This window comes from Giraffa tippelskirchi, chromosome 2 (assembly GCF_054371585.1).
Source record: "Giraffa tippelskirchi isolate mGirTip1 chromosome 2, T2T-mGirTip1v1.2.pri, whole genome shotgun sequence".
Lineage (NCBI taxonomy): Eukaryota > Metazoa > Chordata > Mammalia > Artiodactyla > Giraffidae > Giraffa > Giraffa tippelskirchi.
In genome coordinates, this window is record NC_137276.1 from 60,784,156 (window position 1) to 60,801,070 (window position 16,915).

Consider the following 16,915-nt stretch of genomic DNA (forward strand, 5'->3'; position numbering starts at 1 on the left):
CTTTGTCCCTTTGGGAACAAATTGCTATTACAAGAACAATTTCTGTATTTTCAAAAATTAGTGCTACTTGAGCTGATACAGTATTATAAGGCACACAAGAAAAAATGATGGCAAGTTTGTATTGTGAACAAAGTTGAGGGTCTAGCTCCACAGACAGTGTCTGCAAGAAAAAGGAGAGAGAATTCCTGTTTTGAGACGGGCAGATCTGTCCCATGTTCTCCTCTGGTCCCTTTAAAACAGGGAAAATCTGGGCTGTGGGTTCCAGTGTCTGACTAGGAGGAAGGGTGGTTGATATATATATCAACCAGTTGATATATTTTGTAACTGGCTTGCCTTCTCGAGTTCAGCTTTGACTGAGCTTGATGTTGTGCATCATTCTCTTCTGGGACCACCATATCCACATCTCCTTCCTCTCCAGCCTTTCCTCGCCAGCTTCACTCCTGAGAAACTACACGTCATAGTCTCTCTGTGTGCATTTAGCTTTGCCTTCCTTCCACATTTTTTATTGCTTTAATTAACACAAGAACCCAAATGGCTCCCTTAGAGAGATTTGGATCCTCTTTTTGTTGGCCCTTAAATTTCAGAGGTACCTATAAAGGTCTTTTTAAATAGCCCCTTCCAGTATCCTTGGCTCTCTCTGAGGTCTGATCTCTGCTGGGCTCACAGGAATCTTTCAGTTCTACAAATGACTTGACACTTTATACTAACATAAGTACCCCAGTCATGGGTGCCACTGCTTTTTTTCTCCCCTATCATCAGGTTTACCCTAGAATAAACACATCTCTACTTTTACTCTAAAAAATATCCACATAGCAGGCCCTCTTTTCAAAGCTACTCCCCTTGGGTCCTACAACAGCTAAAGCTAAATGACCCCAATGTACATGGTAGGCCTAGAATAATAAATTTCTCAGCAGATGATTTTTTTTTTTTTTGACCAGAAACTACTTTAATTCTACTGCTTTGTATACTGGATGGGGACTCTTGAGGATTCTGATGGGAAACTTGTCCATTAACCTTAGCTCTGAAAAGAATATTCCCAGCATGGAAACCCTCTTGAACATGTTTTTTGATGGACAGTCCCTTCTTCCAAGGCAGCAGCTCACTATTCTTTCAAGTAATCCCATAGCTTCCTCATAGGGAGTCAAACTTGATCTCCTAGTAACTATTTCATACCCTCTTCCATCACAAAGAATAAATCTCCTTACATCCTGTGGGGCAGCCCTTCAGATATTCAAGGGTGGTTTTTAGGGCTTCTGGATGCATTTTCTTCCTTGCAGCCAAAACACCCCTAGGTTCTTCAAAATATCCACATGTGACCTCTGATTAGCCAGTCAACCTGCTTTAGTGTATCCTCATCTTTTAAAACTATTTTCTGCAGACCTGAACAACATATTTCAATTATGGAATTATCCACTGACCAGCGGTGAGATTTCTCTAAGCTTTGGTTTCCTCATCTGCTGATTGTCACTATTAGGCAGTCCACTTGCTCTAATAAAGCCCCTACCAGGTCTAAGATTCTACAAATCTCAGGACACCAGAGAGAACTGGAAATATTCTGTCTACTTACCAACTTCTTCTTCCTGGATACCACCCTATTTTCTTTATGAAACCAAAGGTTGCAGAAATGTTTTTAAAAATCCATCACCACTTCCATTCTACAACAGTAAACAGCAGTCTGTGGGTTAAACGGAAAAATAAAAAATGGAAAGGGTGGAGATATAAAGGTGGGTTTTAATGAAGTCCTCAGTCAGCAGCTCCTCGAAGCCTAATGAAACACCAGAAATTCTTTGGTGCCTGAAGCTCTGCTTGGAAATTCCATCTGGTCTCCAACCAGAGAGACCAGGCTAGGTTCTCTTGTGGAGAGACACCAGTGGACACCATGCTAAGGTTCATTACACCCAGGAATGCATTCCCAAAGCACTCACTGCCTGCAGAAAACATCAAGCAGTGCTGAAATGAGGGGTTTCCTCGGAGAGGTGTCACTGGGCATTTCTTGAAGATGAGACAAGCCTCAAGGAACAAGCTGCCACTTGAATTCAAGTTTCTTTTCTGGATATAGTTGTGATGACAGTTGCAATACCAAGTTGCCACAGAGGGAAAGACTGTTTTGTTCTTCTGGTGGCCAAGACCCTTTGAAGTAAGCAAGATGATCCTTTAAGTTTACCAAGTAATGCTGGCCTAAGGCATAACTGTCAAGCAAGGGAAGCGTCTTTATTGTCCTCTTTCGCCCTCCCCAAGTTCATAGGACCCTCTCTTCCCACTATTATCCAGAACCTTTGGCTGCTGATGGTGCTCATTTCCTTTTGGAATTCATCTTTCCTGAGCCCCCTGCTCTAGTCCAATTATTTATTTCATGCTCAAGTACTAATGTGTAGAAATGCCTCAGAATTCACTTAACCCAATCATAGCTGGGTACTGTATTTATCAAGACACATTGGGGACACTGGGGACAATTAAGGCTTATAATAACCAATGAGACTAAGAATCTACACCAGAAAGGCTTTCTGACCCTCTCTTATCCCAATTTAATGAAAGGTAGCCAGACAGTCCTCAACATGGTCAGTCTGGCTCAACACAAAGTCTTCTGAAGATACATTACCCACTCAAACCCAGTGAGCTCTTGAGGGCTGTAAACATATAGGTTCCCAGGGCCACCATTTCTCTAGGGAACAGACTGCCATTTCACTCAGACATCTCCATTATGCTAACAGAATGCGTCTGCATGAACATCTGGTGCTACTAGACCAGTAGTCTTTGGTTAGAGGCAGACAGTCTATGATAAACACTGCAAGTGAGTTAAGCATTACGAGAAAGTGAAGGGAGCCAGTACCAATGGCGCGCTTGTGCGCTTAGTTGTTCAGTCGTGTCTGACTCTTTGCAACCTCATGGACTGTAGCCCACCAGGCTTCTCTGTTCATGAGATTTTTTTTAGGCAAGAATACTGGAGTGGATTGCCATTTCCTTCTCCAGGGGATCCTCCCGGAGAAGGCATCAAACCCTCATAGCCTGTGTCTCCTGCACTGCAAGCAGGTTCTTCACCCACTGAGCTAGTACCAATGGGGTGGGGGTGGGGGCTAGTAAAAACAAGAATCCTATGCCAGTTCTATCACCATCTGCCAAACATCAGCCAACTTACTTCCTTTGGTTTCCTCATCTGGAGAATGGTTATATCATCTCCACCCAATGATTTTTTACTTGGTGAAGTTGAAGTTAAATCAGATGGCAGACATTTGACAAATGCTGGTTTCCTCTCTTTATCCCCTCATCTTCACTGATACAGTACTTATTACTTGTGAAACTGAGCACTCTCAACTGTCTTTATATTTGCAAAAGGGGCAAAGGGTTACTAATCTACCCATTATTAAAAATAAGAGAATAGGAAGAATGTTTAACCTACTTAGAAAAATGTTCAATTTTCAAATAGGTGAACTTCTATTCACTACAACTAATAAGCTATACTCAATTTCCCATTAAAACAAGAACACAGAAAGGTATTTGACAAAAATCTGTTAGCTTCCTTTGAATTACTGCACTTACCATTGCTGAGACTGATATAATTATATTTCCTTTTAAGTAATCTATAATTAAGAGTTTGGTTTTTTTTTTAACCAACTTAGACTAGTTTACCCACAATTAGTTGAAAATGTTTGGCCTTTTCTGTAGTCTTCCAAAATAAGATTGGTTATAAAGTCTAAAACCTCTGCCTGCTTGACCTGCATAAGCCATTCTCTGGGACTGGAAATGCTGGCATGTGATATATGCTTTCAAGATGATAACAGCTCCTAGGAAATGTGCTTGGCAGGTAAAGAAATTCTTCTCCAATTAAGAAGGGTGCCACTGAGATGGGCATAGTGCATGACTATAAAGGCTCCTACGATAAGGAGTCTCACTCATAAACTTCAACAGGCTGTGCTTTTCCCTGTGACCTCCCAGAGTTCAATAAAAACATAAGCCTTTGAATGTGCAGGCCCTGCATTCTGGAAGATCCTATTGGAAAATCAGCCTTCATATATAAATTAGATTCCTAGAAAAGTCTGAAATGATTCCACTAAACGGATGGCAGTGGAAGAAACACATATTGTGTGAATTATTGGGAAGTTGATACCTTAGCATTGCTTTGATGAAATTGCACATGACCCATAACCCCTCTTGGGTTACAGTCAGCCCAGCAATTTATTATGTTACAAGCACACATGCCTGTGATTTTATCTGTAGCCTCTGCGCTGCTTGGGGGTTGTGTGTACCTCTAAGCCGTGTCAGGTCCCAAGCAGTCCCACACAACTTTTTAGAGTTGAAGCTGCCCTTCCATTGTAATCAGTTTTCATTACCGCCCTTTGATCTCATCCCTTCTTGGTACACTCACTTCATCACCTTTATTTTCTGTCATAATTGCATGTGAAAGATTTCCCTTTTGATAGATGCTGGATGCCAAGCTGGTACAGAAGAGAGTGTTGAAAAGTGTTATGTGACCCGCCGGCTTTAGAAGGAAGCCCATACACCTGTGGAAGACAAACAATTTCTCAGAAAGATGACAGATCTATCATCTGTCCACAGGATATGAGCTGTTCTGTCTGCCTAATAGCAAGACGCTATGAATGGGAAAATAGGAAGTGCTGAAAGAAGTCAGTAGCACATAGCACACCATCTGGCAGGTCTCCCCAGACCAGGCTCATTCTCAGTGGATAGAAATATGCACAGGGCCTGTCACTGTGGCAAGCAGAGTGGCTAGCAGCAGCCCTGTTTCTGCTCCCTGTCAGACTGTCATTCAGGTGCCACCATCTGCTGATGGGGCCACCTAGTTCTCAATTATAGCCCAGGTCTCCATTCACACTGCATCCATCATCATTCAGGATGATCCAACACCAACTAGGTGTGTCTCTAAACAAAACATCCCTGTCTCCAAGAGAGACTGTTGTCAGGGCCCATCCTACTCCCGGCCCTGCAAGGTTCATTCCTCTGGTGCAACTATTCACCTGTCCTTGCTAGGTCAAGGCCATGAGGGTCTGTCTTCGACTGGAGTCTGAACAAACTCAAGGGCTCCATGACTGTTACCTGCGGTCCTCACCTCATTTGTGAATCTTTCTTGCCAGGTATTTCTTAGTAGGATTTCAAAGCCTTAACTACCTGGTCAATAACAAGAGTGACAGCAGCAGTGGCCAAAGAAACAAAAATACCTTTAATAATAACAGCTAATGCTTGCCAAACACTTACTGTATGCAGGGCACTATTCCAAGAACTATACATGTATTAACTCAAAATGTGTTAGTCGCTCAGTCATGTCCAATTCTTTGTGACTCCATGGACTATAGCCCACCTGTCCATGGGATTCTCCAGGCAAGAATACTAGTGTGGGTAGCCATTCCCTTCACTAGGGGATATTCCTGACTCAGGGATCAAATCTAGGTCTCCTGCATTGCAGGCAGATTCTTGACCATCTGAACCACCTGGGAATCTCATTAACTCAAAAAAACCTTCCAACATCCCTTGGAGATAGGTAGTACTGTGAGTCTATTTCAAAGACTAGGAAATTAGGCAAGAGCTTACAAAGAGATATGTAACAGAGCTAGTGTTAGAGTCCAAGTCATCTTCACCCAGAGCCATAACTCTTAACTATCATGATACAGTGTCTCAACAAAAGGAATCATCTCCCCAACCACACATACTGTGTGCTTGCTATGGACTAAGTGCTTTATGAATTTTACATCTAAGCCTCACAACAATCTTAACCCTCATACTATCTCTAGAGCACAGAAATATTAAGTACTGGTGAAGCCTGGATTTGATCCAAGGTCTCTGGGATTCCAAAATCCATGCTCTTTTCATGAGTCTCAAATCTCAGACACCAGCTGAGGGTTGATGGGTGCTAGAATGTTGTTATCCTGCTGCTGCTGCTGCTGCCGCTAAGTCGCTTCAGTCGTGTCCGACTCTGTGCGACCCCATAGACGGCAGCCCACCAGGCTCCACCATCCCTGGGATTCTCCAGGCAAGAACACTGGAGTGGGTTGCCATTTCCTTCTCCAGTGCATGAAAGGGAAAAGTGAAAGTGAAGTCTCTCAGTCATGTCCGACTCTTAGCGACCCCATGGACTGTAGCCTACCAGGCTCCTCCGTCCATGGGATTTTCCAGGCGAGAGTACTGGAGTGGGGTGCCATTGCCTTCTCCGTTACCCTGCTACTCTACTGTTAAAAAGTTTTGGCCATGAGAAGACCTTTGTTCTGCTAAGACCATTAGCAGGTCTTCAGGGACTTGAGGCCTTTCCCCATCCATCACAGTGAGAAAGAACATTCAGTGTTCTTCAAGTATGAGAATAGGATGAAGAAAAATCTTCTCTTTACTCAAGGATCCCTGCTCACACTGAGAATGTCAAAACAACTTTGCATTCCAAAAAGTAATCCCACTTGGTCATGATGTATTATTATTGATTCTATGTATTGTTGGGTTTGACTTATAAAAACCTTTACAGAATTTTTGTATTTTTGTTCATGAGGGTTCCGAGTTTTCTCTTCTGATAATATTCTGTTCTGGGTTTGGTATCAGAATAGCGCTAATTACTAACACATGAATAGAAAGTGTTTGTTCTGCTTCAGTTTTCTAGAAAGGAATTAGCACTAGATCTTCATTAAATGTTTAGTGGAATTCACCAGGAAAGCTTTCTTACATCTGAAGTTTTCTTTGTGAGAAAAGTTCTTATCTACAAATTCAACTAAAAGAATATATGGCTACTCAGCTTATGTCTTCTTGAGAGAGCTTCAGGAATTTGTGTCTTTGAAGGAATTTGTTCATTTCATCCAAGTTAACAAGTTCACTGGCATAAAGTTGTTCATAATATTTTCTTATTATATTTTTAACGTTAGTCGTGTTTCTTTTTTAATTTCTGATACTGATAATCAGAGTAATCTTTCTTATTTTCTTAGTAAGTCTGACTAGAAGTTTATTGATTTTATTAATCTTCTCAAGAAAAACATGGGGTCACTAAGAGTTGGACACAACTGAGCGACTTCACTTTCACTTTCATGCATTGGAGAAGGAAATGGCAACCCACTCCAGTATTCTTGCCTGGACAATCCCAGGGACGGGGGAGCCTGGTGGGCTGCCGTCTATGGGGTCGCACAGAGTCGGACATGACTGAAGCAACTTAGCAGCAAGAAAAACAAGCTTCTGTTTTTACTGATTTTTCTCTTTTGCTTTCCTCTTTTCTATTTCATTGATTTCTGTATACACCTTTATTACTTTCTTTCTTCTGATAACTTTGGAACTCTAATTACAGGCATATTAGTCTGATTGAAGTTGTTCCATAGCTCAAGGTGTCTGTTCATTTTCTTCAGTGATTTTTCTGTGTTTCATTTTGAATAGATTCTATTGTTATATCATTAGGTTCACTAATCTTTTCTTCTGCTATTGTCTATTCTGCTGTTAATCTTACCCAATGTATTTTTCATTTTGACATTGCATTTTTATCTCTAGAAGTTTACTTTGGCTCCTACTTCCTAATTCTATATCACTTCATTGGATGTTCATGCTTTCCTTTACCTTATGCTCTGGAGAAGGAAATGGCAACCCACTCCAGTACTCTTGCCTGGAAAATCCCATGGATGGAGGAGCATGGTAGGCTACAGTTCATGGGGTGGCAAAGAGTCAGACATGACTGAGTGACTTCAATTACTCACTCATTAGGAACACAAAATAGCTTTAACTATTTTAATACCTTTGTTTGCTAATTATATCACCTATGTCTGTTCCTATTGATAGATTTTTCTCCCCATTAGGGATGATAATTCCTATATCACAAAGTTGATCTGGCTGGGGCTGGGTATTTTAGTATTTACTTAAATATCTTTGAGTTCCCTACCCCTTCTTCTTCCCTGGGACACAGTTTAGTTACCTGTAAACAGTTTGGTCGTTTTGAGGCTAGCTTTCAAGTTTTGTGAGGCGAGACCAAAGCTGTCTTTCATTCTGCCCTGCTATGCAGGCAATACCCTCCAAGTGCTCTACTGGGTGCCCTGGATATTATTTTTCCATCCTAGTTACTGGGAACAGTACAATGTCAGGTCTTGTGAGAGATCCAAGGGCTGTTCTGCCTGTTCTTTTCCTGTGGTTCTTTCCCTAATTTCCAGTAATTTCTTCACACCACACATTGATCAGTAAGTAGTCAGCTGTGGCCAAGAGAGGAATCTCTTGTAAAAATCTCCAGCACTTCCTTTCTATGGAGTTCTCTCCTTTCCATTGACTCTCTCCTTTCTCCTGTTGTCTAAGGATTCTAGTCATTTTGGTTTCCCCTAATTCTTAATCGTCTACTCAACACAGGGAGACCAGCAGCCTCTGTTTGAGTTTCCCCTCCTTGTGCTCCAGCTTAGATCTACTCTCTAGAGAGCTGCGGCTGCTGCTGCTAAGTCGCTTCAGTCGTGTCCGACTCTGTGCGACCCCATAGACGGCAGCCCACCAGGCTCCGCTGTCCCTGGGATTCTCCAGGCAAGAATACTGGAGTGGGTTGCCATTTCCTTCTCCAGTGCATGAAAGGGAAAAGTGAAAGTGAAGTCGCTGAGTCGTGTCCGACTCTTAGCGACCCCATGGACTGCAGCCTACCAGGCTCCTCTGTCCATGGGATTTTCCAGGCAAGAGTACTGGAGTGGGGTACCATTGTCTTCTCCCTCTAGAGAGCAGGCTGAGGCAAGTGTAGGGCTCACTCTGTACTTTCTCATGGGGATCAATGTTCTGTGCTGCTGATTGTCCAATGTTTGCCATTTGTTGTTTCACATATTTTGTCCAGGGCAGAAGGGTGTATCTAGTTGCTGTTACTACTTCATGATCACCAATATACATCTTATTGCTCACTTTTTAGGATATACTTAACTAAGGAGAGTTTGGCTCCATACCCTAGGGAAGCACCTCCTTGAAGGATCACACTCTGCCTCCAGGACTCATGCTTGTGGTCACATTTCAAATCCGTCTCATTCATTTTTTCCACTTGCTGACTAGTTTGGAAGTGACAGAGCAATAAGCACGGTAGAGGAATGATCATGAATTTGGCAAGCTTACTCTATTAACTCTAGGGTAACTACCTTAAGAAAGCAGTTTCTTCCATTGTGTAGAACCTTTTTAGTTTCATGCAATCTTACTTATTCATTTTTTCTCTGTTTGGTTGGGTTTTCTGGTATCATATCTAAAAAAAAATCATTGCCAAGACTGATGACAAGGAGCTTGCTCCCTATTTTCTTCTAAGAGTTTTACTGTTTCAGGTGGCATGCTCAAGTCTTTAATCCATCTTCAGTTAGCTTTTGTTAATGGTGTAAGATAAGGGTTCAATTTCATTTTTCTGTGTGTGGTTATCTCATTTTCCCAGCACCATTTCTTGAAGAGACTATCTTTTGCCGTTGTATTTTGGTTCTCTTGTCAAATATTAGTTAATTGTATATGTGAGCATTTATTTCTGCTTTCTCAATTCTGTTTCACTGGTGTATGTGTCTATTTTTATGCCAGTGCTGTTCTGTTTTGATAACTATAGCTTTGAAATGTAGTTTGAAATCAATCAGGAAATGTGATGCCTCCAGCTTTGTCCTTTCTCAGAATGCTATGGCTATTGAGAGTCTTCTGTGGTTCCATACTAATTTTAGGATTGTGTTTCCTATTTTTGTGGAAAATGTCAAAGGAATTTTGACAGATATGGCATGGACATTTAAACAGTATTAATTCTTCTAATCCATGAATGTGGGATATCTCTACATTAAACTACGTCTTCTTTAATTTCTTTCATCATAGTCTTTTAAGTTTGCAGTTCACAGATCATTTACCTCCTTGATTAAATTTATTCCTAAGTATTTTATTATTTTTGATTCTATTATAAATAGGATTATTTCCTTTATTTCTTTTATAGCTATAATCTTCAGAAACACAGTTGATGTCTGTATGTTGATTTTGCATCCTGCAGCTTTATTTATTTCATTGAATATTTTTAACAGGTTTTGGTATTCTTTAGAATTTTCTACATATAAGAGCATATCATCTGCAAAGACAATGTTACTTCTTCATTTCTGACTTGGATGCCTTTTATTTCTTTGTATTACCCGATTGCTCTGCCTAAGACTTTCAATACTATGTTGAATAAGGGTAGTGTGAGTGGGCAACTTCATCTTGTTCCTAATATTAGAGGAAAAGCTTTGAAGCTTTTACCACTGAGCATTATATTAGCTGTGGGCTTCCCTGGTGGCTCAGATGGTAAAGAATCCACCTGCAATGTGGGAGACCCGGGTTTGATCCCTGGGTTGGGAGGATCCCCTGGAGGAGGGCATGGAAATGCACTCCAGTATTCTTGCCTGAAGAATCCCCCTGGACAGAGAAACCTGGTGGGCTACAGTCCATGGGGTTGCAAAAAGTCAGACTCAACTGAGTGACTAAGCACAGCATAGTACATGATGTTAGCTATAGGTTTGCCGTATGTGACCTTTATCATGTTCAGATATTCCTTCTATACTCAATTTGTTGGGTATTTTTTTAATCAAGAGAGAATGTTATATTTTTATCAAATGCTTTTTCTTCATCTATTGAGATCATCATATGATTTTTACTTTCCATTCTATTAATGTGGTATATCACAACAACCCCCTGCCCAAATAATCCAATTTAAAAATGGGCAGAGGAACTGAAGAGATTTTTTTTTCCAAAGAAGATACACAAATGGCCAACAAATACTGAAACAATGCTCAGCATCACCAACTGTCAGGGAAATGCAAATTTAAAGCACAATAAAATATCACCTCACACCTGTTAGACTGGCTGTATCAAAAACACAAGAGATAACAAGTGTTGCTAAGGATATTAAAAAGGGAAACCTGTACACTATTAGTGGGAATGTAAATTGGTTCAGCCACTATGAAAAATGGTAAGTTCCTCAAAACAGTTAAAATGGAATTACTATATTATTTGGTAATCCCACTTCTGGGTGTATATCCAAAGGAAATGAAAACAGGGTATCAAAGAAATATATGCACTCCCATGTTCACCGCAGCACTATTAACAATAGCCAAGATATAGAAACAATCTAAGTAACCATCAACAGATGAATGGATAAAGGTGGTGTGCACACACACACACAAGTATATTATTCATCCATGGGAAAGAAGGAAATCATGCCATTTGCAACATGAGAGCGTTATGCTAAGTGAAAGAAGTCAGACAGAGAAAGACAAATAACACATGAGAGCATTCATATGTTGACACTAAAAAAGGTGAACTCCAAGAAACAGAGAGTAGAATGGTGGTTACCAGAAAGTGTTGGGTAGGGAAAATGGAAAGACATTAGTCAGAGTACAAATTTCCATTTCAAAGATGAAAAAGTTCTAGGGATCAACTGTACTGCACTGTGATCATATTTAATGATAACATATTAGATACTTGAAAGTTGTTAAGAGAGATCTTAAATGTCCTCACCACAAAAAGAAATAATTTTGTCGCATATTAGAGGGGTTAACTAATGCTGAGGTGGTCATCATTCTGCATATCCATCAAGTGAACATGTTGTGCACATTAAGATTGTTCAATAAGTCAGTTATATCAATTATATCTTAGTAAAGTGAAAAAAATACTCCATTAAACAAAAGAGAAAGAAAGTCAAGCTACAAATTTAGGGACAAAAGGTCTTAAACCAGCTTCTCTCTTTAGAGACAGATGTAGCTGCACAAACCAACACAAACTATTTGCCACCTCATAGGAAGCAATGCATTCTAACTATGAGACAAAACTAAATATTAATCTGTCTTGAATTTAGTGCATACACTAATAATAGCTAATATTTATTTTATGTTTAAAATGTCCCAAGTACTTTTCTAAGCACTTCATATGTTTTAACTCACTGAATGCCAAAAACACCTGTGAGACTGGTAATAATATTATCTCCACTTTATAGGTAGGAAACAGGCAGGCCCAGAGAAGCAAAGAACTTGCTCAAGAAAGAGGTAGTTAGTAGTGGAGGCAGGAACTGAACTCTAACAGTCTGACTCATAATCAATAAACCAATGTCCAGTGGCATCACTGACTCAGTGGACATGAGTTTGAGCAAGCTCTGGGAGTTGGTGATGATCAGAGAAGCCTGGTGTGCTGCAGTCCCTGGGGATGCAAAGAGTAGAACACAACTGAGTGACTGAACTGAACTGATTGAACATGAACAAAATCGTCCCTCTGTGAGGCCGTCTCAGAGGCCCAACATAAGAATCTTCAGGAACTTATTATTAATAAAGTCCCCTGGCCTAGACTTGAAGATAGATATATGGCCATCTATTAAGGATGTTCTTGTTTACCAAGGGATTCTTCTACTGCATGGTAGGTTGGACAAATCAGTTTCAGTTTTTTTCAAATTCAGAGTTTCTCTGAGTCTAAAACCATTAGCCAGCCTAGTCCCTACCTTCCTGGACTCCATGGTGAGGGTACTGCTCTTTGTCTTCTAGCCCCAGTTCCCTGCTGAGCTCTGCATAGCAATAAAATGACCTGAAATTTGTATGAGGACCAGAATCAATTGAACAAATGATTGAAAGTCTGTGGCCCAACTCCATGATTATTTTACCTTTCAGCTTCTTCTCTGGATATCCTCAGGCACAGGTTATAGTAAGCTACATTAAAAAAATGGTTACCATCCAGAGGTGAGGCTGTTGCATGGTTTTCAACCAGAGGCATTATTTTCCCACTGCTGCTGCTGCTGCTGCTAAGTCGCTTCAGTCGTGTCCAACTCTGTGCGACCCCATAGACGGCAGCCCACCAGGTTCCGCCGTCTCTGGGATTCTCCAGGCAAGAATACTGAAGTGGGTTGCCATTCCCTTCTCCAGTGCATGAAAGGGAAAAGTGAAAGTGAAGTCGCTCAGTCGTGTCCGACTCTTAGCGACCCCATGGACTGTAGACTACCAGGCTCCTCCATCCATGGGATTTTCCAGGCAAGAGTACTGGAGTGGGGTGCCATTGCCTTCTCCGATTTTCCCACTAAGAGGTGACTATTAGTAAAAATTTGTGGAGTTTTGTTGTTGTTGTTGTTGGTGGTGGTGGTGGTTCCAATGACTATGGAGCACTACTGACAGTCAGTGATCAAGAATGGGAAGCTTAAAATCTATGGGCCAGCTTCACTCATAGGAGAACTGTCCCACCAGAAATGACAAGTAAGAGTTTCTTATTACAAACCATTGGTGAGTCTACCAGTTCTACTAGTAAACCTGGGCTATAGTCTTCGTTCACTAACTTCTAAAACCTTGAGCACTTGAACTTAACCAAACCTTGTGGTTGCTTACTTTCAAGATTCATGAGCCAAGAGGAATTTCTGGCTAAGACTAGATCTCCATAGACCATCCACAGAGATTAAACCATCCTTGCTTCTGAGTCTGCTCAAATGATTGCTGAGGAAAATTCCCAGGGGGGCATAGACTTACATTCTTTTTCCTCAGCAGTGCTAATTCAGAGCCTCAGTTATTTAAACATCAATCCTAATAACAGTTTCCTCTCTGCTCAAATGAGAAGAATGGCAGAGGTACTCCAACAGTGGGATAAAGAAGAGAAGCTTCAATGGGCCAAGCAGCAGGGAAAACCATTTCCATCTGTGAGGGGGAGAACATTTTAGATGCGCCAAAGACTGGCTGAAAGAGGATTAAAGAAATTTCTCTCATGGGACGAAGATCAGAATGGATACAGACATAAATGTCAATACTTACTTGAATTGAATTATTCTGGGAACTATAACCAGTTGAGGAACGGTTAGTCATAGCAACAAGATCTACTTTCATGCTACAGAATCATATCAGCAACAGATTTTTATTCAGTTGCAGTGGTGGTGGTGGTGGTTTAGTCGCTAAGTCATGTCCAACTCTTGCGACCCCATGGACTGTAGCCCACCAGGCTCCTCTGTCCATGGGATTTTCCAGGCAAGAATACTGGAGTGGGTTGCCATTTCCTTCTCCAGGGGATCTTCCCAACCCAGGACTCAAACCCGGGTCTCCTGCATTGCAGGCAGATTCTTTACTGACTGAGCTATGAGGGAAGCCCATACCTGTAGCAAATTTTCCTGCCAATTATTTTAGGGTTACTATGGCACAGGCTCGAAAGAGCTACCCTAAGGAATGGGAGATAGACTATCAATAGTTTTTAACTCCCTGTATAATATGACTTCTGTGATATATACTATTTTTTCCCTCCTTGTACTTCTTTCTTTCCTCTCTATCTTGTCATTCACAGTTCATAAAGCATCTATATAGTAAATGCCTTTGCAATTTCAGTTAATTTTGTTCTACGTTATGTCTTGGCTCCAAGAAAAAAAAATAGTGAGTCTCATGGAATGCATATGTATTTTAGAATTCTAAGCCAATGTTAAAATAAGATCTAAATTTAAGAATGTGAGCAGAAGAATGTGGAGATGAGGGATATGGAAATTGAACTGATCACTTTACATTTAATTTTTTTTTTTTTTTTTACTGAATGAAAAATTCTTTACATTCTCTAGTACTTTACAATTTTAAAAAGTTTTTCACATGATTAGCAATAATCATGCCTTGGATAAACCTCATTGGCTACAATACTGACACCATGCAAAGCTACATTGAGTTTTTTTTTTAGTAAAACATGATTATAGTAAGTTATATATAGGTGAATATTTTTATTTTCCTTGATAATTGTCTGTTATTCTTCCCTAAAGGAATTTCTGATGCCATATTTCCATTTTCAGTCCAAATAAATGTGTTAAAAATCCTTTAAAAAACTAAACTGCTAAATATTGTCAAGTTCACCAAGTTCCAGAACAATGATTGCATTTGAACAAATTTGTTCAAAACACTAAAGGAAGGAAGGAAGGCAAGGAAGCTGAAGACAGCCACTGCCCAGATCTGAAAACTGAAGTCAAAAGGACTTCAGGACATAATTCTACCTGTAGGTGCATTTTCTGTACAGACACCAAAGTATGGTCTCCTGATCAACATGGGAAACTCAGCATGACTCAGATGGGTTCCCAGTAATGTACTGGGGAAAAAGGTTAAAATCCTTAACCAGATTTTCCTGGAGCACAAAATATTTTGAGGTAGTTCGGGAAATAGATGTGGTTTGTTGAGAAACTATGTAACTCAAAATCTTGTGGCTAAAAAGTCAGCAAAATTTTGTGGAAGAATAGAGAGAAATCTGCACATGTTTCAGGTCAGTATTGAATTTATAATTCATAAAGCAGGTAGATTATTTCTGAGGACAAAAAAAACTTTTCCTTAAGCTGGCCCTACATAGATATTCTTTCAAATTGGGTCTTCTCTTTTCCTGCAACCTATGGTGCTAATTTTAAAAATATAAAATAACAAACAAAAAAGTATTGTGTTATCTACAAGGAAGGTCACAGAGCCTCCTTCTCTGAATATTCCAGCTGAGGATCAGCAAACAAAAAGGCCAGAGAGTAAATACCTGAGGCTTCAAAAGCCATATAGTCTTTTAACCACATACTCTTCTCTGCTGTTTTATTTTTTAAACAATATTTTAAAAACATAAAAAATATTCTTAGGTCAGATCTACAAAAACAGGCCACTAGTCATATCTGGCCCATGGGCTTTAGTTTGCTGACCCCCTAATTCTAGACAGACAGGTGGACAGACTGTCTTGTGGACACTACTCATTGGGGAGTAAAATAAATATGACCCTACCCTCCCTGACAACTCTGTAACTTGATGGAATTGACACAGGTAAATCTGTAAAATTTTCAAACAGATTTTAAATCATCAAATCGTTAGCAGATATTTCGGTATCTGACAAAACATCACTCTGTTTTAGTAAAGACAAAGAGTTTTTGTATTCAATTTCCTACACTGCAAACCCACCATATGACCTAGAGCAAATTCCTTACCTCTGATTTCTCATTATTAAAAAAAAAAAAAAGTAGGCATTTGTATTATGTGATCCCTCAAGAAATATCCAGGCTTGGTTCTCTGAGATTCCATGGATGGCTGGAGAAACCTCTAGAGGGCTGTTTAAAGAAGTGCCCCAAAGTGATCTTTACTACGTTAAGAAAAAATTCAGTAGGATGATTGCCATCCTATTTTGATAATCTCCAGAAAAGAAATATGTTCTCATTTTGCCTTGACCAAATCTCTCATCAGAGAAAACGGCATAGGTGTACTTTTAGCTAAATGTATAGTCATTTACATCACAATAGAGACAATAGATTCAAGAGAGTCATCCTTAGAAATAGAACATATAGGATTTTCAGTGGGTATCTTAAGGAGGAATCTGACACTTTAGCCCAGGAATCAAAATCATGAGAATCTTATGATTCCAGAACCTCTTTTATACCACTGCATTTCTTATTTTTGTGATCCCCAAAGATATTAACAGTAGAGTCAATTAAAACACAACTTTTTGATCTTCAATTTCACACCATTATGATTTCTCAAAGTAGTGATAGATTAGGAGTAAGCTTTATAGAAAGATGTCTTCTAGATATTAATTATGCAGTAGTGCTTTAGGAGTAGCATCATTTTCTTCAACTTGAAAACAATATTTTCTTTCTGTTTCTCTCCAATCAGCAAGACACAGTCAATGGTAAAAGTACACACTTTCATTGATTTACCAGACGTGCATTTAGAATTGAACCCAACTGGCTGGGATTCATGTTAAGTAGGATTAATAAGATGTTTCCAATTCTGCACATTCGGAAACACTTGATCCTGCTCAGATTTCTCTACTTACTCGAGCTCCCTAAAGATAAATGAGCTTTATCCACAGAAAGGAAACAGGTCATTTATCTGACATCACATTATTTACTGACATTAAAAATGATAATATCCATCAACAAGCAGCTAAATCCCAAGTGGGTCACACTGAGAACAAAGCTACAACTGTCTTTCTTTGATATAGTTACAAGGAGATGCTGACTGAGCTGCCATTTATGTTCCAAAAATGTCACTATCGTCATAAGAAG

At 40.0% G+C, this 16,915-nt stretch overlaps 1 protein-coding gene and 1 long non-coding RNA gene across 33 annotated transcripts in view; both read right to left on the reverse strand.

Annotated features, from left to right (window-relative positions):
- Window positions 1–16,915, reverse strand: part of LRMDA (leucine rich melanocyte differentiation associated) — a 1,316,989-nt gene that overhangs the window by 544,721 nt on the left and 755,353 nt on the right. The window contains exons 6-7 of one of the 32 annotated variants that reach the window (XM_081564413.1): window positions 4,364–4,499; window positions 1,712–2,130 (exon numbers count right to left, since the gene is read on the reverse strand). The exons of 28 other annotated variants lie outside the window; for them this stretch is intronic. In XM_081564413.1, coding sequence (XP_081420539.1) covers window positions 1,744–2,130; window positions 4,364–4,499 — 523 coding nt within the window. In that variant the 3' untranslated portion in view covers window positions 1,712–1,743. Of the gene's footprint in view, window positions 1–1,567; window positions 4,500–16,915 lie in introns of those variants that run through there. 3 more of the 32 variants (XM_081564414.1, XM_081564445.1, XM_081564453.1) reach the window with 3 other exon arrangements.
- LOC145536171 (uncharacterized) lies at window positions 7,209–11,712 on the reverse strand. Its single transcript, XR_014075682.1, has 2 exons — window positions 8,636–11,712; window positions 7,209–7,571 (listed from the first exon to the last, which is right to left on the reverse strand). It is a non-coding gene; the product is annotated as an uncharacterized LOC145536171 (long non-coding RNA).